This window comes from Oncorhynchus keta, chromosome 32 (genome assembly GCF_023373465.1).
Source record: "Oncorhynchus keta strain PuntledgeMale-10-30-2019 chromosome 32, Oket_V2, whole genome shotgun sequence".
Taxonomy (NCBI): domain Eukaryota; kingdom Metazoa; phylum Chordata; class Actinopteri; order Salmoniformes; family Salmonidae; genus Oncorhynchus; species Oncorhynchus keta.
In genome coordinates this window covers 20,396,525-20,408,159 of record NC_068452.1, presented here as the reverse complement: position 1 = coordinate 20,408,159, position 11,635 = coordinate 20,396,525, and the positions used below count along the sequence as shown (strand labels likewise).

Here is an 11,635-nt window from a genome sequence, read left to right as displayed (position 1 = left end):
TTGAACACCTTTGGGATGAATTGGAACGCTGACTGTGAGACAGGCCTAATCGCCCAACATCAGTGCCGACCTCACTAATGCTCTTGTGGCTGAATGGAAGCAAGTTCCTGCAGCAAATGTTCCAACATCTAGTGGAAAGCCTTCCCAGAGGAGTGGAGGCTGTTGTAGAAGCAAAGGGGAGACCAACTTCATATTAATGCCCATGATTTTGGGATGAGCTGTTCGACGAGCAGATGTCCACATACTTTTGGTCATGTAGTGTATATATGAAACTCACTGAAATAACAAGTGACATGCTGATAGACATGAATATAAACAAGCAGCTTGACATTTATTGTCATGAATCTTGCCCTGTAGGCAAAACTGAGCAATTTTCGCAAGATGGGCCAGTTGCAAAGTCAAAATTGTATAAATCGCAAACATGTATGAATACAAAAAATGTGCTTTCTTGTCTTAATTTAAGGTTAGGCATTAGGGTTAGCAGTGTGGTTAATGTTAGGTTTAAAAACTGATTTTATGACTTTGTGTCTGTGCTAGCTTGTGACTTCTCTGAAGAGCTGCCCCCAGATCAAGATTCATGACAATAAATGTCAACCTGATAAAAACTAACTCACAGTCATAGAAAAGCGCCCTCTGACTTTGTCATTACAAAGATGATGCTGCACCCTGCTGGATATTTTGTGTAATGCATGTAAAAAATAAGGCCAAAACGACTATAATATATGTCATTTAGCAGGCATATATCCAAAGCGACTTAAGGTCATACATCTTATGTATGGGTGGTGTCGGGATTCAAACCATGCTCTACCAACTGAGCTACAGTACAAGTCCGGAAGTGAGCTTAAAAACATTGAACAACGCTGAACAATGATGATCTTGGCCTTTTCCTTTACTTGAAATAACACATCTAAAAAGACACACATTAAAACATGGAGAGAAAAAAAAAAGCAGAACTATGGTGAGCATTATACGATTTCTGCAAGATTCAGAAACATGATATTATGAACAACTATTATAAAGAACAAAACGGCATTGCCTCTGAAATGTAGTTCTGTTTACTGTGACACGTTTCAAATGATTCCATCTTGTAGAAACAAGGCTAACGATGAATGGATGATGTAGATTTCTGCTCTTGTTGTCACTGTCTTCTCTCCGCAGCATCATAGTAATCTACACATTCGCGAGACAAAGAGAGACATGGAATGCATCTGATGAACACATTCCTCACAAGTGTTTCGTATAATCAGCCTCGTTATAACCCACAGTATCGCAATCAGCAGCACTGTCAGCACCCTCATCAGCATCATTATGATCCTCCACCAACCAGCATCACAGAGCTCTCACATCATCTAACAGAGGGTGCTAATTGGGATGTTAGATCCATAGAATTAGGAATTAGTAGTAGTAGTAATTTAATAAGATATATATGGTTAGATCCTACATGTTAGAAGACCGTTACACAGCCCCTTACGTGCCCAATAAGGCCTTTGAGACTTCCCATCCCCCAGCTCAATGTTCTGTATGTACAGTACTACAGATTATTGGGTCATTCTATTTCTATGGTAACTCCCTCCCAATGTTTTATCTGCTGTTCTGCTATGGACACCCATGTGTTCACGCTAGTGCCGTGATATGTGTTCTACAGACATATAGCAGAGATGTACAGAGTGTTCCAGTTGTGTACCTGTTGCTGGAGGGACGTCAGCCCCCACGGTCCTGGTAGTGCTGGGTGGGGGAGGAGGTGGGACCGCCCTCCTGGATGACATCACACATGCGTATCATTGTTATCGCCGGCCCACATTGTGTCACAACATCAGTCTATGTAAGTGTGGGTACGGTAGGTGTTATGAATGGGGTTGTGTTATGAATCACCTGGTGGTGTCTCTGTGTGGTGAGGGTGCTAGCTCTAGGGGTTCAGGGGTGTTGCGGTAGACCAGGCTAGGGTTCGGCAGGGGTGGAGGCAACCAGGTTGGGTAGGGCAGGTAGGCCGGGGTAGGCTGGTAATGGTAGTGGTACACCTCTGGATCCTCCTCCTGCAGTATTTAACCTTTATTTAACTAGGCAAGTCAGTCAAGAACAAATTCTTATTTACAATGACGTCCTAGCCCTGGCAAACCCTCCCCTAACCCCAGACGATACTGAGCCAATTGTGTGCTGCCCTATGGGACTCCCGATCACGGTCAGTTGTGATACAGCCCGGGCTCAAACCAGGGTCTGTAGTGACGCCTCTAGCACTGAGATGCGCCACTCAGGAGCTGTAAAAAAAATCACTGGGGACCAGCTGGCCTGGAAGGGAGGATAAAAACAGCCTATTCAGGCACAACATGTGTCAAATGGCACCCTATTCTCTATTAATATATTTTTTAAGGCACTATATAGGGAATAGGGTGACATTTGGGGCACATCCTCACTCTCCACTTCAATGGTTTGGATGACCAACTGCTTATGGAGCCTCAACACCCAACTGACCAGGAACAGTGTGACCCAAAACAGACTCCAAAAATAACTTTTAGGTGCATTAGCTAATGTGAGGAGCCAATCTGACCTCGGTCTGTTTTCTTTTCTAGATTGTCATATCAGGTTAGGTATGTCTCTACCTACTGAAACACGTGTTTTCAGATGATTAATGTAAGATGAGTGTGCTGCACACGGACAGGCTGGATGATAAGTTGGCACATGTGACGAACAGTAAATGTACCTCAGTGGTGGAGAGTGGGGCCGGGAATAGCCAAATGACTGTACCTCAGAGGTAGACGGAGGGTGGACCTGGGAATGGCCAAATGAGCTGAAGGCTGACATGGTCATGTTGTTCATGATGACCTGGTGCATCTGAGCATTTTGGATCATCATCATCTCCACCAGGTCTGGAAAATAGCAGAGAGCAACATTACACACACACACACACACACGGAAGCTAACTTCTTCTATATGCCTGTTGTGCTGTCCTTTATCCTTTAAGTGACAATCAACCTGTTTCAACCCGCATGGTGTCCAATCACGAGTTCTAAATCAAATCTGACATCCTGAATGTTCTATCCTCTCCCTTCCTCAATTTCTGTCTGATATCCTTCCAGCAATATGAAAATACATCTTTTTCCCCTGGCTGCTTGTCAGGGTACTCTGGCGACAGCCTGATGCAACATTTAGCAAAACGACACTATATTATACAAACCTGTCAAAATGAGAGGAATCCAAACTACTCATTGAATAATATCAGAAAGAATGCCACTACTGAAATGAACCTCAATATAAGTGAGTTGAAAGTAAGAAGAGCAGAAAGGTCAGCTAGAAGGATGTCAGTCAGAGCAAACAATCACTGCCCTGGCCTGAGTGACCAACAGACAGACAATCACTGCCCTGGCCTGAGTGACCAACAGACAGACAATCACTGCCCTGGACTGAGCGACCAACAGACAGACAATCACTGCCCTGGCCTGAGTGACCAACAGACAGACAATCACTGCCCTGGCCTGAGCGACTAACAGACAGACAATCACTGCCCTGGCCTGAGTGACCAACAGACAGACAATCACTGCCCTGGCCTGAGCGACCAACAGACAGACAATCACTGCCCTGGCCTGAGTGACCAACAGACAGACAATCACTGCCCTGGCCTGAGTGACCAACAGACAGACAATCACTGCCCTGGCCTGAGTGACCAACAGACAGACAATCACTGCCCTGGCCTGAGTGACCAACAGACAGACAATCACTGCCCTGGCCTGAGTGACCAACAGACAGACAATCACTGCCCTGGCCTGAGCGACCAACAGACAGACAATCACTGCCCTGGCCTGAGTGACCAACAGACAGACAATCACTGCCCTGGCCTGAGCGACCAACAGACAGACAATCACTGCCCTGGCATGAGTGACCAACAGACAGACAATCACTGCCCTGGCCTGAGTGACCAACAGACAGACAATCACTGCCCTGGCATGAGTGACCAACAGACAGACAATCACTGCCCTGGCCTGAGTGACCAACAGACAGACAATCACTGCCCTGGCCTGAGTGACCAACAGACAGACAATCACTGCCCTGGCCTGAGTAACCAACAGACAGACAATCACTGCCCTGGCCTGAGCGACCAACAGACAGACAATCACTGCCCTGGCCTGAGTGACCAACAGACAGACAATCACTGCCCTGGCCTGAGTGACCAACAGACAGACAATCACTGCCCTGGCCTGAGCGACCAACAGACAGACAATCACTGCCCTGGCCTGAGCGACTAACAGACAGACAATCACTGCCCTGGCCTGAGCGACCAACAGACAGACAATCACTGCCCTGGCCTGAGTGACCAACAGACAGACAATCACTGCCCTGGCCTGAGCGACCAACAGACAGACAATCACTGCCCTGACCTGAGCGACCAACAGACAGACAATGAGGCTAGAGGGGGAGAAGGAGTGCCATAAAGAGCCTTGACCGCCATTATAGATGGTTGAGCTCTGGCCCTTAGGTCCAGCTGGCACCTGAAGTGAAATTCACAGTTTCACGCACACACACACACACACACACACACACACACACACACACACACACACACACACACACACACACACACACACACACACACACACACACACACACACACACACACACACACACACACACACACAGAGAGAGAACGAGTGAGGTGAGAAAATACACTGTATAATATTGCAGGCATGTGTTGGAGGCAGAAACCCATGTCAGGCAAGCTGAGAGACGTGGGCTCTGTCTGAAAAGTTATCTTGACAGCCTGCCATACGCACCCTGCTTAACGTGTCCTGGCCGGATGGAGGGAGTGGGAGATGACATAGCAGCAGGGAGCTGCTGGAGGATGGTTGTGGGCTGCTGGGAAGCCTGGGACGGAGACATGAGACTTTAATGAGGCTCACTGACTGGAGGCATATAGCCAGGGAGAATATCTATCTCCCATATCTAATACTGCCATGGATGAACTCCTGTTAAGAGGCAGGCAATATCAGCCCACTCTCTCAACATAGTTAACAGTAGCAATGCGTGATAAAACATCCAATTAAAATTACAAGGTAGTGAGCCGGAGATATGCATCAAGAAGATATGACTCATCAAGCTATTACAACAAAACTCAAATCACAGCTGTTGGAAGCTAAAGATGCCTCCCTTAATGATGCTGCAAATGAAGTCAATGGTATATAGAGAGCCAACTTTCTCTGTAAATGAGCGTGGGTGTTAAATATCACATAGAATTACAGTCTCTATGATATGCCAAGTAAACAGGTCAACTGTATTTTTTTGCTATTGAAAAAAATCCCCGTTGGCCACACTTACAGGCTGTTGAATCATCTGCACATTCTGTGCGTCCTGGTTCCACTGCTGAAACTGTGGGTCAGTATCATCTGTCCCTGCCATTGAGTTTCAAATGTCGGTAAAAACAAATTGAGCTGTAAACAGTGACTGAAGATAAACCTTGTTTTTATCCAACCCAGGCTTGGAGTATACACTCACCAGTTGGGTTGCCAAGGTTTCAAAGCGCAAACAACAAGTGCGAGAAATATGCGCAGGTTGTTGCGCACACGTAGGCTGGTGCGTCACTTACTGTAATGATTATACTGCTATGGGATATTTAAACTAGGACTAATTAGTCACTCTCTCTATCACATCTATTTTCTTAGCATTTAGGCCTGTATGATATAATCATGTTCTAAACGTTTCTAAAAAAGCAAATGAGGTGGTCACACTTGAATTGATTTTGACAGCTGTGGCACAAAAGTAGCCTTCTTCCATGTAGCGAAGTGAGTGAATTCACAAAAGTAGGCTATAATTGGGATTTCCCGCCCCTAGACAATAAGCTTGGCAAATCCATATGGTCGCATGTATCAATGTTGACGGGAGGGGCAGGGAACAGGTGGGCCGCCGCTACGTAGGTCTCTCACTCTAAATCGAGTGGGCTAAGTTACGGACACCTGGGATAAGCCTGGGCCAGCTCTCTTTCACTTCATAGACCACTAATTACAGCTTTCATTTGACGAGTTTTTCGCTCTGACTCTCGCTATCTCCGTTCTCCTCAGTGTTTCTCTCTTCTTTCCTTCTCCTACATGCTGTCACTGTCTCCCACGCGGATCCCATCCGCCCCCCACCGCAGCATTTCAAACGGTGTAATTAATCAATGTGTGCGCCATCTCGGAATGATCGCCTCTATTTTTAAAAAGCCCTTTCACCAGGGCCATTTCTAGCATTTTTTGGGCCCTAAGTGAGATTTATTTGTCCCCACCACGTCGGGGACAAAACATTTGAGTGCCCCCACTCTTGGAAGAGGATAGTAAAAAATCGCAGCTTTCAAGTGAATGTTCTGCAATTCCAAAATAATGTGCCATGGGGCACAGAGACATTTCTTGCAGTTCTACACATTTGTCATGGGATGGAGATAAAATATTTCCGTTTTAAAGCTAATTCCTATCATTCTGAGTGAAAGTGACTAATATAATCAACGGGGGCCCCTTGAGGTCAGGGCCGCTGGACACCAGGATTGGGCTCAATTCGAATTGAAGGCAGTCAATTCAGGAAGTGATTTGAATAAAAATAATCGAAAACAATTTTGAAATAAATAGTTTCTACTTTTCAGTTTATTGAGAAGTTGTTGAAACATTTAAAAATGTTATATTATTCAATTGTGATTTTAGTTTACTTCCTAAATTGACTGCTGGGCATTTACCTTGAGATTTGGCCATAATTACTACAAGGTTTACATGACTAGAAACGTTCCTAGCAATCTATAAAATGTTAGCTGACATGGGCTAATTGAGTGACTGTCAACGACTGACAGAGGAAACTGCTGATGGGTCTTTCTATAAACTGGGGAACCAGTTAGCATTTCTCTCTCTGTTTGGAGCTGTTACAAAGTCATTAATAATAATAATATGTTTTTTTTCTTCCAAGTGACCACATTAAGATATAAAGGGGGAACATAGATACATTCAATATAATGAATGAGTTGAAACCCTTTCTCATGCTTGGAGTCTTTACAGATTTGGCAAAAATCGTATTGATATTGGTGTCGGACTCTTCTTTTTAAAAGGAGGTCTCAGAAGTGCACTGTAACCGCTTACCATTTCGTATCTCCCTATCTCATGGTGTGAAAACAGTTTTTATGGGCACACATGTTCAAAATAATGCATGTGATTGCAAAATCTAATGCTTCAAACAGAAATAGTAGCTTTAATATGATTAATAAAACTAAAATAGATACTGTCATTTAGTGAGGTTCTTTAATAATTATGCATAATAGTTGTTTGATGTGCTTTTACAGCCTGGTCTCATAGACTAGACAAAACATGGTGAATGTAAATACAGTGCCAACTTTAAAGTTTGGTGGAGGAGGAATAATGGTCTGGGGCTGTTTGTCATGGTTTGGGCTAGGCTCCTTAGTTATAGTTATTATACCACTTTCTACCACTCTAAATTCCAAGCATCTGCCTCTAACCCTAGGAAGCTCTTTGCCACCTTCTCCTCCCTCCTGAATCCTCCTCCCCCCCTCCTCCCTCTCTGCAGATGACTTCGTCAACCATTTTGAAAAGAAGGTCGACGACATCCGATCCTCGTTTGCTAAGTCAAACGACACCGCTGGTTCTGCTCACACTGCCCTACACTGTGCTCTGACCTCTTTCTCCCCTCTCTCTCCAGATGAAATCTCGCGTCTTGTGACGGCCGGCCGCCCAACAACCTGCCCGCTCGACCCTATCCCCTCCTCTCTTCTCCAGACCATTTCCGGAGACCTTCTCCCTTACCTCACCTCGCTCATCAACTCATCCCTGACCGCTGGCTACGTCCCTTCCGTCTTCAAGAGAGCGAGAGTTGCACCCCTTCTGAAAAAACCTACACTCGATCCCTCCGATGTCAACAACTACAGACCAGTATCCCTTCTTTCTTTTCTCTCCAAAACTCTTGAACGTGCCGTCCTTGGCCAGCTCTCCCGCTATCTCTCTCAGAATGACCTTCTTGATCCAAATCAGTCAGGTTTCAAGACTAGTCATTCAACTGAGACTGCTCTTTTCTGTATCACGGAGGCGCTCCGCACTGCTAAAGCTAACTCTCTCTCCTCTGCTCTCATCCTTCTAGACCTATCGGCTGCCTTCGATACTGTGAACCATCAGATCCTCCTCTCCACCCTCTCCGAGTTGGGCATCTCCGGCGCGGCCCACGCTTGGATTGCGTCCTACCTGACAGGTCGCTCCTACCAGGTGGCGTGGCGAAAATCTGTCTCCTCACCACGCGCTCTCACCACTGGTGTCCCTCAGGGCTCTGTTCTAGGCCCTCTCCTATTCTCGCTATACACCAAGTCACTTGGCTCTGTCATAACCTCACATGGTCTCTCCTATCATTGCTATGCAGACGACACACAATTAATCTTCTCCTTTCCCCCTTCTGATGACCAGGTGGCGAATCGCATCTCTGCATATCTGGCAGACATATCAGTGTGGATGACGGATCACCACCTCAAGCTGAACCTCGGCAAGATGGAGCTGCTCTTCCTCCCGGGAAGGACTGCCCGTTCCATGATCTCGCCATCATGGTTGACAACTCCATTGTGTCCTCCTCCCAGAGCGCTAAGAACCTTGGCGTGATCCTGGACAACACCCTGTCGTTCTCAACTAACATCAAGGCGGTGGCCCGTTCCTGTAGGTTCATGCTCTACAACATCCGCAGAGTACGACCCTGCCTCACACAGGAAGCAACGCAGGTCCTAATCCAGGCACTTGTCATCTCCCGTCTGGATTACTGCAACTCGCTGTTGGCTGGGCTCCCTGCCTGTGCCATTAAACCCCTACAACTCATCCAGAACGCCCGTCTGGTGTTCAACCTTCCCAAGTTCTCTCACGTCACCCCGCTCCTCCGCTCTCTCCACTGGCTTCCAGTTGAAGCTCGCATCCGCTACAAGACCATGGTGCTTGCCTACGGAGCTGTGAGGGGAACGGCACCTCAGTACCTCCAGGCTCTGATCAGGCCCTACACCCAAACAAGGGCACTGCGTTCATCCACCTCTGGCCTGCTCGCCTCCCTACCACTGAGGAAGTACAGTTCCCGCTCAGCCCAGTCAAAACTGTTCGCTGCTCTGGCTCCCCAATGGTGGAACAAACTCCCTCACGACGCCAGGACAGCGGAGTCAATCACCACCTTCCGGAGACACCTGAAACCCCACCTCTTTAAGGAATACCTAGGATAGGATAAAGTAATCCTTCCCCCCTTAAAAGATTTAGATGCACTATTGTAAAGTGGCTGTTCCACTGGATGTCATAAGGTGAATGCACCAATTTGTAAGTCGCTCTGGATAAGAGCGTCTGCTAAATGACTTAAATGTAAATGTAAATAGTGAAGGGAAATCTTAACGCCACAGCATACAATGACACTCTAGACGATTCTGTGCTTCCGAATTTGTGGCAACAGTTTGAGGAAGGCCCTTACTTGTTTCAGCAAAGCAAGGTCCATTCAGAAATGATTTGTTGAGATCGGTTTGAAAGAACTTGACTGGCCTGCACAGAGCCCTGACCTCAACCCCATCAAACACCTTTAGGATGAATTAGAACTCAGACTGCAGGCCAGGCCTAATCGCCCAACATCAGTGCCCGACCTCACTAATGCTCTTGTGGCTGGATGGAAGCAAGTCCCCACAGCAATGTTCCAACATCTAGTGGAAAGCCTTCCCAGAAGAGTGGAGGCTGTTAAAGCAGGAAAGTGGTGGACCAATTCCATATTAATGCCTATTATTTTGGAATGAGATATTTCAACGATTAGTTCATGTAGTGTATGTTACGTTTCGTATGGTTACGTTGGGGTTGATGGGTGTGCGTATAACGCAAACGTCTAGCAATCCAAAGGTTGCAAGTTCAAAGCTCATCATGGACAAATTCATAACATATTGTACATTTTGCAAATTCATAACATATAGTACGAATTGTAATTCGTAACATATACTAAATGGAGTGTCCTCGGATTAACGTACAGAATATTACGAAATGCTCTGAGACCATGTTAACGTTTTAGTCTGAATGACAGCAAGTGATAAAGAGATTGTGTGATACTGCACTCAATTTAAAAACAGCCAAAGTGCAGGAATTAATGTTGATTTTGAGGATTGACAGAACATTTGTGTCTATGTTTTAAAATGGTCAAGGTAATTTGCCTACACCATAGATGACATTAAATCAAGATTCCTGAGGTAAGATTAAGGTCTGTGTACATTTTGATCCTTTGTTTTCCAAGCAAAGGAATAGTGGGGGAGCATAAACATATTGATTGTTCGTGTTTTTGTTTTTATAAAATATAAAACCAAAATATTGACTTGGTATTTCAATGTTAAAATGTGGGTGGGGTTAAATGTGGAATACCTGGTCAAGTGCACAGCCAACACTTCCTGTCCTTTCAAAGTAGAAAGTCACCCTTCTAACGCCATTCATGAATCTATTAGTCTATTCATTAATTGTTTCATAGCTGCTCATAACATGCCACAGTGCCAAGATAGGGTAAGATCACTTTCTGCATAAGATTTAGTGTGTATTGACTTATTAATGAACTGCTGTTACTGTAAATGGTTAGCTGACTGATATATCCTAGTTACTTGACAAACCATTGGTAATCTTATTAAATGATGGCATATAGCCATTACAACAGTATCTATTTCTAGACTCGACATATGCCCCTAGTTTGTTGACAGGAAGGACCGCTGCGCCACCTTCCTGTTCAAGTGAGCACAGCACAACAAGGGGAGTCCAAAAATGTGTGGTATGCTGCTGCATAAAGGATGTAATATGCCAGGGAGATATGTATACTGTAGCTAAGAAAGTAATACTAAGTGTATGTTGTGTAGTAAGCTGTTAGTAGCCCATGTGCCTCACCCTAATATTTTGGTCCCTTTCCCCCTCATAACTTAGCCTACTGTTCTGACTTGGTGGTGCACATGTAGCCTATAGCCTGTTTTAGAGAAATGTCATCATCAAATATTGTAAGAGCTTTCATTGTCTGTTTATATGATCCCTTTATTTATCATGCAATTCTGTCTCGGTGTACAGGGAGAATACTGTAAGAACGGCCCATATTCTGAATTCTGTCGCTGTACATTTCAAAAGTGCTGAACAAATAGTTATATTGACTACGTCCATCTTAGCTTGCTCATTAATGTCTTAATCGAAAATACGGATTGCGCTCATGGTTCCTTGCTTCCCTTGTACCAAAGTTTGTACATCTCAATTGTCAGTAGAAACCACATATGTTTAAGGAAGTCAACCATATCAGCTCTGTTTTTTTAAAAGGCAGTAAATGAGGCTGAATTAACTGTTTCGCTGCCAGACAAGGCTCCGCTGACAACCTGGTGTATCGGTGGTAAAGATTCACGTCATGGTGCGGAAAAGAAAGCTCTGCTGTTAGGACAGCTTTGTGTAGGCCCTAACAATGTATGGGTACCATTTGTCACCGTTATAGTGCAATTAATGTATTGTTTAGTGTTGTGTAGTGGCTTTGCTGGCATGCATCGAAAAAAACATTTTGGGAGTTTGCCCCACCAAGATTTACATGCTGAAATTGTCACTGGTCAGTGGTTGCACATCTAACTAGCTGGAATGAAGCGAGGGTGTGAATAGTAGACATGTAAATGTATCATTTCACTGTT

General features: G+C 45.2%; 1 protein-coding gene across 2 annotated transcripts; it reads right to left on the bottom strand.

The window, feature by feature from the left end:
• Positions 1-871: 871 nt before the first annotated feature.
• Positions 872-6,116, bottom strand: LOC118365251 (proline-rich protein 29-like). 2 transcript variants are annotated; one of them, XM_035747317.2, is made up of 7 exons: positions 5,482-6,116; positions 5,305-5,378; positions 4,764-4,854; positions 2,743-2,864; positions 1,873-2,033; positions 1,685-1,755; positions 872-1,170 (listed from the first exon to the last, which is right to left on the bottom strand). In XM_035747317.2, the coding sequence occupies exons 2-7, from the start codon at positions 5,317-5,319 to the stop codon at positions 1,139-1,141; spliced, it is 492 nt and encodes a 163-aa protein (XP_035603210.1). In that variant the 5' UTR covers positions 5,320-5,378; positions 5,482-6,116; the 3' UTR covers positions 872-1,138. The 2 variants fall into 2 exon arrangements, with proteins under 2 accessions (XP_035603210.1, XP_035603209.1); XM_035747316.2 differs by having other exon boundaries at positions 5,305-6,116.
• Between the last annotated feature and the right edge of the window lie 5,519 nt (positions 6,117-11,635).